Here is a 21,638-nt window from a genome sequence, read left to right as displayed (position 1 = left end):
AATACGATGTTAAGACTATAAAAAGGGGAGTCCAAAGGGTTTTGCAAGTTCTATAGAAGTTTTGGAGAAAGGTTTCTCAGCGATGATTGCTTTCTTGTCACGGCAGACATGAAAGGAGCATCATTTTGAGTAAACAAATAAGTGACCTTGTATGGTGATCAGAGTAGCGTAACGAGATGATGGCAATTGATTCTTATGAAGGGTAAAAGGTGCATGAAAAGAACTATCTTACTTATGACCTAGGGGTTACTATGACAACCAATTCTTTATAAACAACAAATGTGTCATTCTTATGAGTATCAGTTAATGGATGTTCAGTGAGCAGTTAGAGTTGGAATTATGGAGTTGCTCAAAGAAAGTTGTGCAAGAGAAGTAGGATATGGTTTGAGTTATGATTTCAAGTTAGGGTGCCAACTTGGAAGTGAGAAAGTGAGAGTAGATGTTTAGCCAGAGAAGGGAATTGAAGATCCTTGATTTGACGAGGTAAGAGTTAGAGTTGGTTGAGAAACATAAGTGTTTGGGTTGAGAAGAGAATGTGTGAGGAGATTTAATTAGTCTAGTCATCTGACTAGCATTAGTGAGTCTCTCAAGAAGGTTGAGAAAAGGCAAATCAGAAAATCTTAGTTTGAGGTGTATCGTGGAGTTGCGTGGTACGAACCAGACTAGAAATTTGAAGTCAATGGAAGTTATGGTTCTGAGGTTTTGTGGAATGTTGCCTATAAGTTAAGGGATTAAAGATGAAGATAGGATGCCAAGATCATATGATGAAGGAAGCAGTTGAAGGTTTAAATGGGAAACAGAACAACTCAGTAGTGAACTTTGTTCCTTGGTTGAAGCCAACAAAGGAAGCAAGATGTAGGAGTCTCGTTATACATAAAAGTGGTCAAAAGTGTTGATGGTGTGACAGTAGGCCAACACTCAAGAGTGATCAAGTTAGTGGAGTGATGCATAAAGGAGTGAACAAGGTGATGTGAAGTGATAACAAACATGCTTTAGTTTGAGACTTAAGGTCATCTGAGACTTTGATAAAAACCTATAAGATGTAGTGGAAAGCATATGGTAGGTGAGTCAGTATATCAGATACAAGTTAGTTTGGCAAGTATGAAGAAGCATTCCAGTTTTAAGATTGCAAGTTGGAAGTTACTTTGAGTATAGTGACTAAGGCAATCTACACAGCTGAACACATATCGCTTAGCACAAAGGCAAAGTATCCAGTGACTATAGGTGTTGGAGTCGTTTTATCAGCCCTGTTGAAATGGCGGTTGTCGAAAAAAATGAGGAAAACATAGTTTTCTTCCTATTCCATCGGTGAATTTTCGAGGACGAAATTTGTTTTTTGTTGGGGAGGATGTAAGGCTCAATTATTTTATGCTCTTATTTTTAAGGGCTGTCCCTAATCAGTTGGGCCTAAAGGCTGGCCCATAGGGTGTCAAGGCCCCTAAAGCAGCCAAGGTCCCTCATTCTACACTCACTTGCCAAAATTAGTGCCTTCACTCTTCCCTTTTCTCTCCACAGAAGCTCTACTAGGATTTGGGTCTTACCCTTTTTTGCGTTAACTCAACCCCATTCTTCAATCCATGAAAGTTGATTCTCCACCGTACCTTTTTCATTCCTAGCTCTGTCATCATGATTCTAACTAGGGTTCACTGTAAGACCCTTGTGAGTTTGGGCATGGAACTGTGTAGTTCCCGTCGGCTACTAAGTGGCGAAGAGTCCTTAGTATGGTGATTACATGTGTCGGGCGCACGATGGTCAAGGAACAATGGTGTTCCTGTCGGCTGCTATTTGGCGAGAAGCCCATAGTATGCTGATTGCGTGTGTGTCAGGGTCCAAGTCGAGAAGGCTTGGATGATTTACTACAAACGAGGAGTCTGTAGGGCAGGACTATGAACGGGATAGGCTCATAAGGTTGGAGCACGAGTGAGTTAGTTTCGTGGAAGCACAGTGAAGTCCCAAGATCTAGTTCATGTAATTGACTCATGAAGGACTATGAGTTCATGGATGGGTAATTTGAAAACAATGAGATATTTAATTATGTTATTTTGGGATGGGTGGCATATTTATTTCATGTGTATTTTTAATTATTGTGCATAGCTCACCCTTTCTGTGTGTGTGTGGCGATGATCGGATAACTTGTTATCGATGTGGTTGTTTGTTGTGTGTTTGTGTTGAATGTTGAAAAGGTGTGAGTGGTTTTGTTTGACTAAGTGACTGATTTTTAACAGTTGAATATGGCGTATCCAGGCTATGACTGCTAACCGGAGGAGAAGGAGTAGTGGCGTAGACGACATCGCAGAGGCTATTCACCGGATTGTGGACACGATGCAGACGATGACTATAGCAGCACAGCCTAGAACGACCATTGCACCAGTCAAGGTGCTGACTGTGGAGGACTTCTTACGCCATAAGAAAGCGGAGTTCACTGGCAAAGTCTCCCCTGATGAAGCGGATGCATGGCTCTGCAAGTGGGAGAAGATTTTTAGGGTGATGAACTGCACTGATGAGCAAAAGCTACTCTTTGCCTCCTATCTGCTGAATGATGACGCAGGGTATTGGTAGGCGGGAATGCAACAGCAGATGCAAACCCGAGATGAATGGGTGGAGTGGACTAGCTTCAGGACGCGGTTCCTGGAGAAATATTTTCCTGACACAACCATGCAGGACATGGAGGCAGAGTTCCTCGCACTACAGTAGAGAGATATGACAATGCAAGAGTACGTGAATACATTTGAACATCTGGTGAGGTACTACTCGTAGAATATTACAGAAGAATGGAGATGTTTGAAGTTTGAGTGAGGACTCAAACATGAACTTAACAAGGTGGTGACACCATTGCGGGAAAGGAGGTTGAGGTTGAGCACAGCTTATCATCCTCAGACGACCATACAATCTCTAAAAGATTTATTGAGGTCTTGTGTGCTGGATCACATAGGAAACTAGAATGAGGTGTTACCTTTGGTGGAGTTCACGTACAATAATAGTTACCACTCTAGTATTGGCATGGCACCCTATGAAGCATTGTATGGAAGAAGGTGTAGAACTCCATTGTGTTAGTATCAGGATGGTGAAGCTTTTGTTCTTGGTCCTAAGTTTCTGCAACAGACGACTAGTAAGGTCAAGTTAATCCAAGATCGGATGCGAGCAACTCAGAGTAGGCAAAAGTCTTATGCTGATAAGAGGAGACGACCACTTGAGTTTGATGAAGGAGACCATGTATTCCTCCGGGTTACTCCAACCACAGGTATCGGAAGGGTTCTTAAATCAAGGAAGTTGACTTCGAGATTTATAGGGCCTTATCAGATTACATGGAGAATAGGAGCAGCAGCATACGAGATCGCTCTATTGTAACATCCCATTTAAATAATAACACAATTAAATGAAATCTTACACCGGATAATATAAAGAGCCAAGTTGCGGAGTATAAATTCACTCCTTACAGTTATTGATGTGACCCCAACAAGCCTAAGCTCAAGTGCATCAACAAGCCCAAGCCCACATCAAGGCTCAATCACTAGAAGCATGATGAGAAAGATTCACATGGGCCTCTCACAAGATGATCAAGTCAATCATGGGCTTTTTACATTATTCACATAGGCTAAAGAAATCTCTAAAATATGAGATGATGCATGAAGGAAGAAGTATAGATTTAAATTGGGCCATTGTTTAGGCCTTGTTTTTCTAGAATAATAAGTCAAACAATGTGTAGTTGAATTGATAAAATTGGGCTTGACTAAGCCCAATAGGAGATTTGGCCATGAGCTACAAAAGGTCAAAGGTAGACTAAGTGGAAGTCAACATTCCTTCCTACACCTCATGGATCATGCATCCCATGGAGTCAAGTCTACACTCCAACCATGTGCCTCCTTCATCCAAGGGCTAAGAGAGTGTATTCTTTTCTAAGTCTTCATCCAAAGGCTAGGAAGATGCCTCCTTCTCCAAGCCACCATCCAAGGGTGATGATTAAAGCTTCTCCTCCAAGCTTGATCTAACGGCCAAGAATTAGTCTAGCTTTTAGGCTCACATATAAAAGCCAAAAGTAGACCATTTGTACATTTTAACTCTTGAAATTTCTAATAGAATGTTTGTGTTGAGATCACTCCACTCTTCTATTATTTTAAGAGCATACATGGCTAACCTTCTCCTTCATCTCCTCTAGCCACCTTCCATACCATAGTTCCACTTCTACTCTTCATCTTCACCAAAAACCTCCATTGCCTAGAGCTCTTCTTGCTCTTATCTTCATTTCCGCTACATTTCATCTTCTTTTTGGTGTCTTCCATGGATCTCCTTCCTCTCCTACACCAAGGACGTCCATCAATTGGTATCTAGAGCCATCCAAGCCTTTGGTGTATCCATCCTCTTGGTTTGGGTAAGGTTCTTGGTCCATACTTGTCTCTTGTTTCAATTTTCGTTTTGTCTCTCTTCTCCACTGTTTTCTTCACTTTTGCTGCTGTTTTTTTCATGTTCTTGTTGCTCTCCACCATTTGACATTGATGCTACATGAATCTCCATTGATTCATCTTGTAGTACTCCTTGCTTCATTGGTGCAAATCTGTTTTAGGTTTCATTTTCGTTTTTCAGCACTTGTTCTTTTCTTCCTTGCTGTTTTTCTTCATTTTAATCGGTGCATCTTTCAATTTTCAGTTCCTTATGTTGTGTTTTGTCTTAAGTCATGTTTTAGCACTTTAATTCATCTTAATTTTCATTCATATGGCTGAATTCTACACTTGCTTGATGAGAACCAAGTCCTACATCACACAAAATGAGCTATGAACTTTAGTGATGCTTGTGGATGTGTAAGGCAATGTTCTCACTATTTTTCGTCCATTTCACCGATTGGATTGTGCTTTGAGTGTTTAAGATGTTCTTCTATGATTCATACTTGATTTTAGATCATAATCAAGTTCATTCATCTTGAATTTTCATATAACATCTTACAATTTCCGTGAGCAATTCTGCTCCAGTCTGTTTTTCCAGTTTTCACTGCACGCACACCTACTGTTTGAGATTTTTCATGACTCACTGCCTGGTCCAAATTTTAATCTGAATTTTTCCTCATTTAGCTAACATCCAGACGAAAAATACAAAAAAAGAATCATTCAAAAATGTTGAGTACAAAAACAATGAAAAATCGGAGAAGTTGAGACAAATTTTCACGTTTTTTGGCGCAGTGGTCTCGGGAATTTTATGTTTTACTGTTGTTATGTGCGTTTTGTGGTGCTTTTAAGTGCTCTTTGTTATTATAATTGATTCCTTCATTGTGTACTCTATATTGGCTTGAGTTTGCCTTCAATAGAAGTGGAATTTATTCCCTCAATTTGGTACACAATTGCAATGAGTACAGTGGCTATTTCTGAGCACTTTTTCTTCTCTGTTTTCAGTTTTTTTTCATCTATTCTAGTGCATTTCTAGGTTCCTTTTTGTGGTGCTTGCCTTTCTTTCTAGCCTTTAATTTCTTGCTTGTCACTTCTTGAATCTCCTTCTAGTCATGTTTCATTTGAATTCTCTTTCGGTTTAACATTTCTAATTAGCTTTTCTTGCTTTCTCCTTTGTTTGGGTTCATATACTTGACTCTTGGTTATTGGTTGTGATTGACGATGCTATGAAGTTTAGAATGGTTTCTATGATTTGGTAGAATCTTAGGTGATGGATATTGAAGTAGAATTTTAGCTTGTGTGCTTATCCTTTTCCTCACCTATTGAGAGTTTTGGACCTATTCATTTGAGAGTGTGTGTGCTAACTCCATTGCTTGGTATAGTTTTCTTGCTGTTTTGTTTTTTGGTGCAGGTTTGGAGGCTATTTTGGCCTTAAAACCAAGGCTATAGTTGCTGTTTTGCACTTCATTTTGGTGGCTTAAGGTGCTTACAAGTGCCTTACTTGGTGGTGGTCTTTGTTCAAATCAAAAGGAGGCTACAAGCCAAGCTCTTGGCTCTTGATTTTGTGCAAATTGGTAGCACTTTGGCAGCACATTTGGAGTTGCATTGTTTCTTATTTTTGGCTTTATTTCTTTGTACCTTGTACTTCTTTTGGGCACATCTTAATTGGTACCATTTTGAAGCCTCCTTGATTGTGAAATTGCATCTTTTCAGCATCAAAATTTGAGATATTAAGTGGCTTGAGGTTGCTTCATTTTGAGTACCAAATTAGTGAACCAAAAATGCTTTCAAATTCTCATTTGTATTCATGGCCTACTTATGTGTCTTGGGGAACCAAAGGTGTTCAATCCCATCTCCTAAGTAGAACCTTTTTCATATTATAGTGCAACGTTTTAGTGAGTGTGTTGAAAGTTCTAAGTGCTTTCTCACCTTGCTTTTAGGCCGCATAGTTAGACGCTTAGTGGTTTAAATTTGCGAGACCAAAGTTTCTAAAATTTTTTCCATTTAGGGGTCCGTTTTTAGTGTTAGTCTTTTCTTTTCTTTGAGTCTTGTTTGTGTTTGTTTGTGCTTAGTGTCTCAAGTGATTCTATTTACTTAGCCTTAAACAATTGTGTGATCTTTGAAACCTTTTGCAAGTACATCTTGGCAAGGATTGGCCTTGGTACTTAAGAAGTCTTTTAGACTCACCTCGCCTAACTTGGAGGTCTACTTGTGCTTGGTTTCTTCTTTCACCATTTTGTTAAAGTTCTAAGTTCTTTTAATCACCATGAGCACTAGAAGGGCTACTCATGCTAGTACCCAACATCAACAACATGATGAAAACAACCTCCACACAAGTGGTGATGAGGAGGTTGAGGTTGATCCTAGAGTCCTAAATAATCTCTCTCAAGAGGTTAGGGACCTTAAAATTCAAATGGCTTCCATGCAAGCCAATCTTCAATTAATTGCCAATCAACTTACCTCTCCCAACCATAATACTCATGCCTCTCCTAGGCCTTCTCGTGCCCCTTCAAGGCATGAGTATGATTTTGAAGAGGAGGAAGATGAGCGCATTAACCTTAGACAATCGCCTCGTGCCCCATCAAGGCAAAGGCGCATTCCTTCTCACCCAACGGAAGTCAAAATTGATTTGCCTCATTTCTATGGAAAGGATAATGTTGAGGTTTTTCTTGATTGGGTTGCCAAAGTAGAAAAATTGTTTCAGAGTCATGTTGTGGAGGAAGAGAGGCATGTGTCTCTAGCTACTCTTAGCTTTCAAGGGCATGCTCTTAATTAGTGGACTTCCTTAGTCCTCCAAAGAAGGAGAAAATGGCTACATGATATTGAGTATTGGAATGATCTTAAGGAAGCCCTTCATGCCCGCCATGTTCCCTCCTACTACAAAAAGGAGCTCTTGGACAAGCTCCAAAGGCTCCAACAAAGATCTATGTCTATAGAAGAGTATAGACAAAAGATGGAGCTCTACATCAAGAGAGCCAGAATTGAAGAAGAAGAGGAACTTACCATTGCTAGGTTCTTAAGTGGACTCAAATACAACATAAGAGATAAAGTTGAGTTTCTCCCCTACCGCAATTTTAATGATCTTGTTTAAATGAGCATCAAGGTGGAGCAACAACTTTTGAGACGTCCTTCTCGCAAGGATTCTCCCTCTTTTTTTAAAAGTGATTTTCAAAAGAAAGATTTTTCAAAAGAAAAAGAGTCCACTCATAAGAGCCTTACAAAGGTAAGTGACAAGGGTGAATCCTCCACCAACAAAAGAGGTAGTGACATTAAATGTTTCAAGTGTCTAGGTGGAGGTCATGTGGCCGCTCAATGTCCTACCAAACGCACCATTGTGCTTAAGGGCAAAGATCTCTACACTAGCCAAGAGGAGTCATCTTCAAGTGACTCCGACACTTCTCATTCTAGTGATTCTCAAGAACATTCATATCCAAATGAAGGTAAACTTTTGATGATTAAGAGGCTTCTCAATAACCAACCTAGCATTCCTCTCAATGATCAAAGAAAAAATATTTTCCACAGAAGATGTGAAGTTTTGAAAAACACTTGTTCTTTGATCATTGATAGTGGGTCTTGTTGTAATTGTTGTAGCACAAGATTGGTTGAGAAGTTGAATTTGACTTTGTTACCCCATCCCAAACCTTACAAACTTCATTGGCTTAATGAAGATGGGGATCTAAAAGTTGAACATCAAGTAAAAGTCAAGTTCTGCATTGGGAAATTTAAAGATAAAGTTTTATGTGATGTAATCCCAATGGAAGCTTGCCATATTCTCTTGGGGAGGCCTTGGCAATTTGATCATAAAACCTTACACAATGGCCACACCAATGAGATCACCCTCCAACATCATTCAAAAAATTTTGTGTTGCATCCCCTCACTCCTAGCCAAGTTGCTAGTGATCAAGTTCAAATGCGAGCTAGGAGAGAGGAAGAGAGTTCCAAGAACTCTAATGCTTCTATAGATTCTAAGGACAAGACAAAGGTAGAGGAAGTTTCTTCTTCTAAGGATGTTGCTCATGAAGTTCTTTTAACTCATAAAACTCTTTTGCATACTCTTCATAATGAGAAACCTCCCTTCCTCTTACTTTGTCAAGCAATCCTTACTTGTCTTGAACACCCTTCTCTTAAGGATCTACCTCCTTCCATTCGTGCTCTCCTTCATGAATTTCAAGATATTTTTCCAAAAGACGGCCCTCATGGTCTCCCACCTTTTAGAGGGATTGAGCACCAAATTGATTTTGTCCCAGGGGCAAGTCTTCCTAATAGACCCGCCTATAGGACAAATCCAATTGAGACCAAGGAGATAGAAACTCAAGTGAATGAGTTACTAGACAAGGGATGGGTTCAAACTCCCATCCTCTAAACCCATCATACCCACTTCCATCCCACCCTCCCAGGGAACACTACGGCTCCTACCCCGCCGCCACCCTCCCCACCTTACAACATCCCCTCCACCCTACCCACCACCCACATCCCACCCTACAACATACCTCCCACCCTCCCTAACACCTATATCCCCCCTCACAACTTTACATCAACTTTTCCCACCCTCATTCGCCATCCCATCCCCCCTTACCCGCTCCCATCCACACATTCAAGACGTTGTCATCCTTTTACTGATTATATCGCCAACACCCCCCTCCCTTCAAAGTGGGAACCTTTCGCACTGGAACGCTATACAGGTGAGACCGATCAAGATGAACACCTCAAGGTCTATATCACCCATGTCGCCCTCTACACTTCTCACGATGCCGTTTTCTGCAAGGCCTTCCCTACCACCCTTAAAGTCCCCACCCTCTAATGGTTTACCACCCTTCTGCTATACGCCATCGACTACTTTGACACCCTCTCCCACATGTTCACCACTCACTTTGTCAGCAGCCGCCCACATCAAACTACAACCATCTCCCTTCTTGGCATCAGATAGGTACAAGACGAGGCACTCCGGGCTTTCATCGAGGCTGCCCTTCGCACACCACACCTTAATCAGGAAATGATACTTCAGTGCATGGCACTCACTCTCAAACCCGAACCCTTCGCCAACAACGTCTATCTTCACCCACCCGCCTCCATGCAAGAATTGAAGCTCTACGCCGCGGACTATATCTGCATGGAAGAGATGCAAACTCTCCATTCCAAATTTTGCAACAACTATACACCCTCTACCGTTTCACCAGATACGCACCCCTAAATGTTCCTCGATCCCGTCTCCTTGACGAAGCCCTGCAGGCCGACCTCATACCACCACAACGCAAGACGACCACTCCCCCAAGTCGAAACAACGACCACACCATAGAGAAATGCAAAGCACTCCAAGGCTAGATTGAAGAATTGGTTCGTGCTCGCCACTTTCGCCGCTTCATCCGTAGAGACGACCACCCTCCATGATCAGATCACCTTCCACGTTTTTGACCACCGACAACCTCCCCACGATTCTCGCCACGACAAACGTCCTAGCCAACCTACCAACCACGACCCCCAACCTGCTCGCATTGATATCGCCTCGACCAACCCCCCACTACGTGACACCATTAACACCATCTCTAGTGGCTTCGCTAGTGGGGGATCCACCTCATCAGCCTGAAAGAGACATCTCTGCCATCTACAATCCATCAACCACAACACCCATTCCCACCACAGACGCCGCATACCCCCCACAACCTTCATAGACGAAGATTTCCATGGCCTCGATCACTAACAAGATGACCTCATGGTTATCACGGTGCAGTTAGAAAATTATGTCGTCAAGAAGGTCCTCATTGATCAAGGTAGCTTAGTTGACATCCTATATCGGGCAACATACGAAAAACTACAACTTCCCACTACCACTATGGTTCCGTATGATGAACCCATATATGGTTTCTTAGGGGAAAAAGTCTCCACCCGCGGCTACATCTACCTCCACACCGTCTTTCGTGACGACGCTCAAACCAAGACCATCCCCATCCGCTTCTTTGTTATCGACGTGCCTACATCTTACAATGTCCTTCTCGGCTGGCCACCCCTCAACACTCTCGGCGCAGTGGTATTCACACCTCATCTGGCCATGAAATTTCCATCCCCATCCGGCGATATCGTCACCATCCACAACGACCAACAGCTTGCGCGTGAATGGTACATGGTCAGCTTACGGCCACAACTTCCCATTCTCAATCATATTGAGTGTCCACCCGGCTCTGACATAGACTTATTTGGAGATGATTTGGACCCCAAAGTAGGCCAGGATGCCCGCCTCGAGCCGGTCGATGGAACTACACCATTGGAACTCCCCAATGCACGCACCATCAAACTGGGCACTGGCTTACAACCCGAGCAACGCGAAATCCTTACGCCTACCCTCATCAGCAATACTGACCTCTTTGCTTGGTCCACCTCTACCTTGCCCATCGTTGACCCTGAAGTCGCATCCCATAAACTCTCCATTTACAAGGATGCTAGGTATGTCTCCTAGAAGAAACACAAGCTCGGTGATGAACGCCGATTAGTAGCGAAGATTGAAGCCGACAAGTTGCTCAACGCAGGGTTTATCGAAGAAGCCCATTACACCTCCTGGCTCTCCAATGAAGTATTGGTCAAGAAAGCTAACGACAAATTGAGAATGTGAGTCGATTACATGGATCTCAATAAGGCCTGTCCTAGGGACACCTAGCCCTTACCTAACATCGACCAGTTAGTTGACGGTGCAGCCGGTAACAATGTTCTTAGTTTTTTGGATGCATACTCTAGTTACAACCAGATTCCAATGGCCGCATCTGACATGACCAAAACAACATTTATTACAGACGACGCCAACTACTGTGTAAAGTTATGCCATTCGGTCTCAAAAACGCAAGAGCAACGTACTAGCAATTAATGGATAAGGTCTTCAGCCACAGAATGGGCAAATGTGTCGAGGTATACATTGACGATATGGTCGTCAAATCCCCAAGTCATCACTAGCACGCTCAAGACTTGTCCACCGTCTTCTCCGCATTACGAAAATACAACCTCTGCCTTAACACCAAAAAGTGCATCTTCGACGTTGACCGTGGTAAATTCCTCGGTTTCATGTTAATACAACGCGACATCAAAGCTAATCCCGAGAAATGCAATGCAATCATTGAGATGCAAAGCCCCAACAATGTCAAAGAAGTGCAACGCCTCATTGGCCGACTAACCGCTATCTCTCGTTTCCTCCCCAAATTGGCCGAACAAGCCCAACCCATTATTCAACTACTCAATAAATCAGCAAAGTTCTCATGGAACGACGAATGTGAACACGTTTTCCAAAAACTCAAAAACACCCTAACCTCACCACCCATCCTCCATAAGCTGGACACTCATCAACCCTTACTCATTTACATCACCGCCATAGATTACACTATAAGCACCGCGCTAGTCCAAGAGGTCGATGGCACTCAACACCCTGTGTACTTCGTCAGCCGAACCTTGCAAGATCCTAAAACCAGATACCAAATGGTGGAGAAATTAGCCTTGTCCCTAGTACATGCAGTGCGACGCCTATGTCCCTATTTTCAAAACCACAACATAATCATCAAAATCGAATACCCCATCCAGAAGATACTTCAAAAGCCAGACCTTGTCGGCCCCATGTCGTTATGGGCCGTAGAGTTATCCGAGTTTAACATTCGTTACGAACCCCCGACCTTATCAAAGCTCAATGTCTCCTAGACTTCGTCAACGATCTGCAACAAACCCTTAAAGAGGACGAATGGACACTGTACGTTGATGATTCTTCAAACTCGAAAGGAGCAGGTGACAGTATCGTAACCCAAAGTCGTCTCCCAACGAACGCAAAATTGATTTTTAACATGTTAGTTCTTATAAAATCTATACAAAATGGTTAGTCAAATAAAATAGTATTTGAAAGAATGAAATAAAAATGGATAAAGATAAAATAAGATAAAAAATAATAATAAAGAAAAATAGGTCGATTCCACTAGTTTTCCAAAATAGGATTCATCATTGGTTTCCTAAAGCTTATTGTTATTGATTTCTTGTTTAAGACTTCAAATTAATCAATGTAACTTCTCAATTAATTTCTTGGCGTCCTTACTTTCAACCAAAGTAACTTCTCAATCAAAAGCAAGAACTTTGTAGATTAATCTTAGTAAATTTAACCAAAGTAATTTCTTAACTAAATATTAATAATTCTAATCATGTCCATTCTTTTACCTCTTATATCTAGTAAAAGGATAATTAACCAAAGTAACTTCTTGATTAATTCTAATATAAGTTTTCACCTTTAATCAAAGTAACTTCTCAATTATTAGCAAAAACTCATGCAATCATATGAAAGTTTCTAAAAATAATCAAAGTAACTTCTCAATTAAAATTTAAAAACCCTTTGATTCATATGATCGTTATGTTATGTAGATTTCACACCGTGCTAACTTGAAACAATGTAAAATTCATTAATTTTACTAAATTAAGAACCAAAAGACATAGATGAAAATAAATCACAACAAGATTCAGAAGAACAAACAAATTTATTCAAACCTCAGAATCCAATTAAGAAATTACAGTGGAACTAACCCTTGAAGCTTAGCCTTCCATGGAATGGAAAATAAAATAAAATAATAGAAGAATGGAGAGAGAGAGAGAGAGAGAAAGGAAACAAAATTAGGCCCCCCTAAGGGTTCCTAAACTTCGAAGTCCCGAGCTTTTCCTTTCTACTTCTCCCTTGGTCTCTTTATATAGGAATTGGACTGGGCTTTTCTGTTGCTAAAATCTCTCAAATATATTTTAAAATAAACATAAAGATAAATATTTAAAAATATTTGGAGAGATATAAACTATTTGACAAATATAATTGGCTGATAATATCAATATCCAATATAATTAAATTAATTAATTAATTAAATATATATCATAAAATATCACCAATTTGTATTTGTATTAATTTTCCAAATCAACCCTTTGCAATCTCCTTAAATTATCTTCTAAATAATCCAATATCTTCAAGATATATTTATTTGTTGTGGAACTAAAAAGATTCAAGAAGATCTTGTCATATTTAGAAAGATTTGGTAGTTATTATCTTTTAATATTTTATGATATAATTAAATAAGATAATTATTTAAAAATATCAAATAACATATCTAAAGATATATTTTCCTCAAATTATCTTCTATCATAAAGATAAAGAAAACCGCAAGGTCCAATTTTTTTGTTTATCTCTTCTTGGTTTAGCAAAACTTCTTTACTTTTTCAAATTTTTCTTGTCGTCTTCATACAATACTTGGCTTGAATTTTTGTGCTTTTGATAATTTCTTATTCTTGGATTTATCTTTTAGGTGTCATGAAACTTTAATCAATTTATTTCCACACCTCCATGAGCTCAACTTAGCTGCAACTACACTAACACACCTCAAAATATCCAAAGAACACTTATGGAACTAAAAATCTACTTTTAACATGTTTTTGTATCTCATGCTCAATAAACCCAATTATAGGAAATTCCAATTAAATCAATCTTTACGCACACAAATTCAATTAAATACCCAGAATTAAACATTAGGGCAAAAATACGCACTCATCACTTGGGCTATAGAATTATCCGAGTTTAACATCCGTTATGAACCCCACGGCCCCATCAAAGCTCAATGTCTCCTAGACTTCGTCAACGATCTACAACAAACCACTGAAGAGGACCAATGGACATTGTACGTCAATGGTTCTTCAAACCCAAAAGGAGCAGGTGTTGGTATCGTCTTGGAAAGCCCCAACGACATCCTCATCGAAAAATACCTTCACTTCACCTTCAAATCATCCAACAACCAAGTCGAGTACGAAGCCATCCTCGCCGACCTATCCCTCGTTCGCGAAGTCGGCTTCAAAACGCTCACGTGCAAAATCGATTCTAAACTCACAGTGGGACATTTAAATGACGAATTCTAGATCAAAGACCCCACCCTCCTACAATACTATCACGTGGTCTGAAATGTTATACAGTCTGCTTTTCAATGAGTCTCCATACAACACATCCCTTGTCCCGAAAAGGTCAAAACCGACATATTATCCAAACTGGCTAGCACCAAGCTAAAAAGCCGACATCAATCCCTCTTATAGCAAACACTATCCGCCCCTTCGACAACAAACACTTGTCATACCCTAACCCAACACCAAGCCAACAACTGGACAACTCCTTTACATCCAGTACCTCCGAACTGGTAAACCCCCGCCGCCAGGTACACAATCATAGGCGATGACTTATACAAGAGAGGATATGACCAACTGCTTCTCAAATGTGTCACGGTCAAACAAGCCCATCACATCATTAAAGAGTTACACGAAGGCATATGCAGCTATCACTCCGATGCACGCACCATGACTACCAGAATCCTCCGTGCCGGCTACATCTGGCCGACCATGGAGGCCGATTGCCACACTTTTCTCAAAAAATGTATACCCTGCCAGAAACATGGTAACCTCATCCATCCAAAACAAGAACAATTTCATTCTATACTATCTCCGTGGCCCTTCGCAAAGTGGGGAATGGATATTCTCGACCCTTTTTCCCAAGGAAAGGCCAAGTAAAATTCCTTATAGTAGCCATCGACTACTTCACCAAGTGGATAGATGCCAAACCATTAGCCACCATTATAGCCCAACAGGTGCAACAATTCATCTAGAAAGATATTATATGTCGATATGGCATCCCACATACGATCAACACCGACAATGGCCGATAATTCATAGACAAAGACCTCGCTAAATTCTATACTGGCCTAGGCATCAAACATGTAACCAGCTTTGTTGAACACCCACAGACCAATGGACAGGCCGGGGTAGCAAACAAAGTCATACTAGTAGAACTATGCAAACGGTTGGACAACGCCAAGGGTCGATTGCCAGAAGAATTAGTGGAAGTGTTGTAGGCCTACAAATATCACATGGCCCAAGAATTGTACCTCGTTCATCCAGAATTCGCACTTAGACAATTTGGCATATAGCTATTTCTCCCTAAGCACCCTAAGCACTAGTCTCAGGTGCTCGGTATGTTCCTGCTGAGTTTTGGAATAGATGAGAATGTCGTCTATGAAGACCACGACAAACTTATCCAAGAAGGGCCTGAAAATTCTGTTCATGTAGTCCATGAACACCGTCGGAGCATTGGTCACACCAAATAACATAACTACATAGTCGTAGTGTCCATACTGGGACTTGAAGGTCGTCTTCTGCACATCATCACCCTTCACCAATATCTGATGATATCCCGACTGCAAGTCAATCTTCAAAAATACTGAGGATACATGTAACTGATCCATCAAGTCATCTATTCTCAAAAGAGGATACTTATTCTTGATGGTCATCTTGTTCAGCTGCCGGTAGTCAACATATAGACGTGAACTCCTATCTTTCTTCTTCACCAACAGTACTGGTGCTCCCCAAGGCGAAGTGCTGGGTCGTATGAACTACTTTCCCAACAACTCCTCTATCTGCTTCTTGAGCTCTACCAACTCTGCTGGAGCCATACGGTACGGAGCCATGACACTGGCCCGGTTCCAGGTACCAAGTCAATCGAGAACTCCACTTCTCTACTATGAGGTAACCCCGGTACTTCATCTGGGAACACGTCCTCAAATTCTTGTACCACCGATATAACAGACTTCATCTCCTCTGCCTTCACCTCTAGGTATGTGAAGATCATGAAACACTGAGCACCGCCCTGTAGCTCCTTCATAACCCTGTGAGATGATAACAACTCAGGTTCCCCTAAGTTGGGAAATAACAACTTCTTCTCTTGGCAGTCTATAAGGATGCGATTAGCAGAGAGCCAATCCATTCCTACGATCACTTCCAACTGCTGTAGAGGTAGGCAGATCAAATTCACTTTGTACCTGCATCCTTCTACTTCCACTGGACACCTAGTACACAAGGACGATGTCCTGACCAAACCCGATGCCGGAGTAGATACCAAAAGGTCACATTGCAGTTCACAAACCGGCAGACCTCACCTTTGCACACAAGTTTCAGACACAAATGTGTGTGTCGCTCCAGAGTCATACAATACACATGCAGATTTACCAGCAATCACACAATGACCCATGACCAGCTTACCTGAGCATGCTGCCTCCGCTCTAGTCATGGCGTACACTATGCCCGATGCTTGAGGCCTGTTGCGCCCCCTTCTCTGCTGGTTCTGGGCTGGGGCCGAAACTAGGGTACGCGTCGTTGTCCTCGCGAGGGTAGGGAAATCCCTGCCGAAGTGGCCTTCCTTGCCACATTTGTTGCACTTCTTGAAGCCTGCAAGCTGGGGAAAACATTCCTCTTGTACGGTCCCCCACACCAGTAGCACTGAATCCTGCCCTATTGGGAAGAAAACTCCCTAGACCCTTAAGACTGAATGGGGCCTAGTATAGGGTTTCCTCCTCTTCTCATGCTTATGCCTGGACCTAGATGGTCCTCCCACTCTTTGTTGGTGTGGGTGCTGAGTTTCCACCTTCGCTTTCATCTTCTCCACCAAGGCTGCAAAGTCCTTGCTGGATAGTGGGGCCACCATCAGCCAAAGATCTCCACGGAGGCCGTTCTCGAATTTCCTGAATCGCCATTCTTCATCCAGTGGCTTGGTGTAGAAACGCCTAAGATGCTTGAATTTTTCTGCATACTCAGCCACAAATTTGCTTCCTTGAGTCAACTGCAAGAACTCCACCTCTTGAGCATATTTGACGTTGTCGGGGAAGTACTCATAGAGAACTTTCTGCTAAAGACCTCCTAAGTAACTGGTTCCTTCCTCTCCTCCATGATGGACTTCATACTGATCCACTAGTGCTCAGCCTCACCCGTGAGCACGTACACCGCGAAGGCCAGCCTACTCTCCTCGGGGCACATCTTAGCATCAAAGATTCTCTCAATGTCCTTCAACCACTGATCTACGACATCTAGACTGGTCTTCCCATTAAACTTAGTCGGATGGTGCTTCAGAAAGTCTTTAAAACTCCATTCACGATGGAGAGGTTTTGGTTTAGGACCGTGGACAGGGGCAGTGGTCCTATTTTCCTCCAACTAACGAAGGGCCTTCATGTGTTGTTTGTCAGCGTCCTCAACAGCCACCCTAGCAGCCTCCATCTGTTACATTACCAGTTGTTATTGTTCAAGCGATGCCGCCTACTACTGCATTGATGCTTCATGTTGTTGCATCATCATTGTACTTTGTTGTGTCATAGCAGCCACCATCGCTTCTATCGTCCTGGCGATATCTGGTGTGTCGCCCTGAGAAGGCTGAGAGTTCCTATGCTGAGGTGCCATGGCATTGGCACACAGGAAAAACAAGATTTAGACTTGGTTAGATGTCTTTTAAGTGTTGGGATAGGTAGTTGAGTAGCCAAGTCAAGATTGTCCAGATGAGATGATTCTTTGCGGGTTAATTGATCAATTTCAACAACAATTACAACTTTATTATTCAACGATTCTTGTGCAGAAACATGGCTTGATACTATAGTTTTCAAATGATCACTTAGAGTCTCAACATCATTTGATTCTTTTGTGAATTTGATCAGCAAATCCTAAAAATAAACTTCAAAAAATTAACATATACAAAGCTTTACCAAATAAGTTAAATTGTAATCTTCAACTACCTCTGCAATGGAATCAGATGAGATTTGATTTGTTCGCTCATTTACTTTGCTTTCTTCTTCATTTGTAGAGTATAGATCCTAAAAATTTTATCCAATAAAAATAATATTACAATTAAAGAAAAATATAGGATAAGACGTAAAAAGAAATAAATAAGATCTTACCAAAGACTTTACTTCAACATCAGTAAAGCTTTCAATTACTTTTTCATCCATGCAAACTTTTTTAACTCTGAATGATTGTTCAAATTTGCTATTATAATCATTCTTGCACTCAACTTTAAACAGATAGGTCTTATCAATTAGGACTTCAAACTGTTTAGGCAAGTCTACAACAATAGTGTTCTATTAAAAAAAGTATAAATATAAATGATGTAACTTAATGAAAAAGAATTATTGTAGATAACAATAATGATTTAAATAATTGGAAAAGAAGTACCCAATATAGAATAGGAAAATATTGATTGTGAATTAATTTGAAAATCAAACAACATTTAAGTTAAATATCAACAATATAAGAAGAAATGATTACATATGAAACTTAACCTTGTCTTATAAGTCAAGAATATCAGAGCATGATTTCTTCAACATTGCACTTGCATCACGATCAAATACAACAAAAGTTGTAGAATCTGTAGCATCAATTACACGAAGTTTAAGTTTATACCTAAAAAAAACATTAAAGACATAATGAACATTATTAAGTTTTTATAATATTATATTCATAAACTCTTAATTCTGACGATTAATAATATTACCTAAGTGTAACCTTAATGACATGTTTGTTACACTTTTCACAAAGAAAACATTTTGGAATGAGGATAAACTACTTTGTTGCAGATACATGCTGTATACCACCAATCATCATGATCTAGCACATGTTTGATAGTAGCCTTTACTACAAAAGTACTTTCTTGAAAAATAAATAATGAAACAATATGAATAAAAATATGAACGGTAATTAACAAAAAATATTTATGTGCAACATAGAGACAAATATTTGAACCTGTTAAAAATCTTTGAGACCTTCAATTGAACTCCTAGGATGCAACTTAATGAAATCATCTTCTAAGCTAACTTTAGAAGACAGACAACGTTGGGTAAGAGGTTGAGAAGGAGATTCAGTACTATCCCACATCGTACACTCAAAAAATGTTGATATACATATATCTATCTATAAATATACATATATAAATATATATATATATATATATATATATGTGTGTGTGTGTGTGTGTGTATATCTATCTATAAACAAATATATATCTTATGTATATATACTTACATTTTTTTCAACTTCGTTGCATCTTCACCATCACAGTTAAAAATTATCTTGGTACAATTCATATAGTTTTGAATAGAAACTTTATCTACTAAACACAACATGTCAAAAACAATTTAAAAAATTAATACAACTGCAATAATCAATTAAAGTTAGTTACCTTGGATGGTCTTCACTTTGCAATAATTTAAAGCAATGACAACATGTTGATCCTCTCCAGAGGCCAGAAATGCATTTAACATATCAACATATTGACCAAATAAAGTACACTCCAATCGCAAACTATTGCATGTTAAAAATCAGATAAAAAGAGAAACAGATGAAATCCATAAAAAAAATCAGTAAAGAAGATAAACAGACGAAATCCGCTTACCCATCAGCTTCAATAAGGATGACATTCATTTTGGTCTTGTTCCCACCTTTTTCTAGCTCTCTCTCTGTTCTAACACGAGGAAACATTCCAGTGACATCTACAGAAAAAGGAAAAAGTAAGAAAAAAAAACATTAACCAAAATTTAAACGCAAAGAAAAAGAAAAAAAAAAACAAAAATATACTTACTAACTAAGTAATCTGTGTCAAAACCAGCAGCTATGATGTTTGAAAAAGGGGTGTATGAAGTTATAGTTTTCGGAACTAAGGTACTTTCAACCATATTGACCTTGGTTCCAAATTGAAAATTGATCTTATAGGCGTGATTTGTAGTTCTATAAGAACCACCATTACATGAAACACTAAAAGATTGAATGGTGTAAACCTTATCCTCTTTGATTAGGACACCGTGCAAAAACAGTTTCATAAATGAAATAATAAAAGCATATTGAAACTTATGTGTAAAAGTAAAAAAATTAGGAAAACTAAGAAAATAAAAGGCGTTTATAGTATTAGGAAGGTACCTCTTTGTCTTGAAGAAAAATTTCCATGGAAAATGGAGATTTTCCTTTTGTGTAATATTCACCAAACCATAACCTTACCACTCTTGCAACGATGTTCCAACTTTCCTTCTTAGGGTTCAATTCTTGTAAGGAGTGGGTGTGTTTTTGGATAACAGACATGGTGTAAGGAATGAGGGAAATTAGACAATAGTAAGGAATGCAAGAAGGTCTGGAGACATGTATTTGTACAAAACAAAAACACATAATAAAAAAATATTGCAAGATCATAAATAAAAAATAACACCATACGCATGCTCTGGTTTTGATTTCACAAATTTAGAAACAATCAGGAAAAGCAAAAGCAGTTTTTTGACATGAGTAAAGATATTTACTAAAACCATACCAATACTGTGGTTTTGGTTAACCAAATGGAGTAAAATTTGGGAAAAGTGATTGATAAACATATGAAGACCACAGAAGAAACTAAAAGTTGTTTTTCACATGGCTCAATGTTGTGCAAGAAAAGGAAATATGGCGGAGAGCAGTAGAAAAAGAAGAAAAAGGAAAGAACTCACCTAATGCAAACAGTAACATAAATGTTGTAACGTAGATGAAAAAGGAAAGAACTGACCTGATGTCTACATATCAAAAGGCAAACATAAGATATAAAAAAACCTACATAAAATCAAATAAACATAACGTTAAAAATCATGGAAAGGTACGTCAATTTAAAATTTTTAAATTGAATAGTAGGTGGCCATCTTTTTTGAATAAAATTGCTTCCTTTTTTCTGGAATTCCAACACTACCTAAGACAACAGTGGCAGCTTGGTTTGAAATCAAGCTATTTGAGTAATATAGGTAAAAAAAAAACAAAATTGAGTAAACCACCTTAAGCTTTGATAACCTATCTTCATCATAAGTAAATTTTGTAATGAATGGAAAGTAATAGTAACTATAAAAACTACATAAGAATTAAGTAAACCTGAAATGTTGGGGTTTCTTGAAAGTGGAGGTACAATCAGATGAAATTTCAACAGACATTAAGAATAAAAGCTCAAATTACATCCTGGATGGAGAAAAGTGATTTGATTAAACATCATAAACTCAATAACAATGGAAGACATGTTTAATCAAAACATGTCACCAGTGTAATAAGGGCTTTTGGCCCCGGTTATTTTTGGCATTCTGCCTCGGTTTTAGAACCGAGGCATATTGGGGTGAGGCCAAAAGGGGGTGCCTTTTGGCCTCGGTTATCACCCGAGGCGTAAAAACACTTTTCTGCTTCGGTTGTCGAGGGACCGGAACCATAGATTCAACAATATTTTTTTTAATTAAAAATTTCGCAGAGCCTTTGGCCTCGGTTATGGTAAGAACCGAGGCCATATACCCCGTCACTACCCATCAGCAACCATCCATCATCGACAAACCCATTCTCAACAAACCCATTGGCTTTGCGACGACGCGGCTGACGGCAATGGCGGTTGCTCCGGCGGGCGTGGTGGTGTTGCTGCGTCATGGTCTGTGAAGA

The 21,638-nt window shown here is 39.9% G+C and overlaps 1 protein-coding gene across 1 annotated transcript; it reads right to left on the bottom strand.

The window, feature by feature from the left end:
- Positions 1–15,831: 15,831 nt before the first annotated feature.
- Positions 15,832–16,930, bottom strand: LOC146882188 (uncharacterized). Its single transcript, XM_085667314.1, has 3 exons — positions 16,792–16,930; positions 16,337–16,688; positions 15,832–16,246 (listed from the first exon to the last, which is right to left on the bottom strand). The coding sequence occupies exons 1-3, from the start codon at positions 16,928–16,930 to the stop codon at positions 15,832–15,834; spliced, it is 906 nt and encodes a 301-aa protein (XP_085523440.1).
- Between the last annotated feature and the right edge of the window lie 4,708 nt (positions 16,931–21,638).

This window comes from Vigna unguiculata, chromosome 10, assembly GCF_037176805.1.
Source record: "Vigna unguiculata cultivar grain cowpea cultivar isolate G323 ecotype 2 chromosome 10, ASM3717680v1, whole genome shotgun sequence".
NCBI classification, from domain to species: Eukaryota; Viridiplantae; Streptophyta; class Magnoliopsida; order Fabales; family Fabaceae; genus Vigna; species Vigna unguiculata.
The sequence above is the reverse complement of the archived record's forward strand: the minus strand, read 5'-3'. Positions and strand labels throughout refer to the sequence as shown.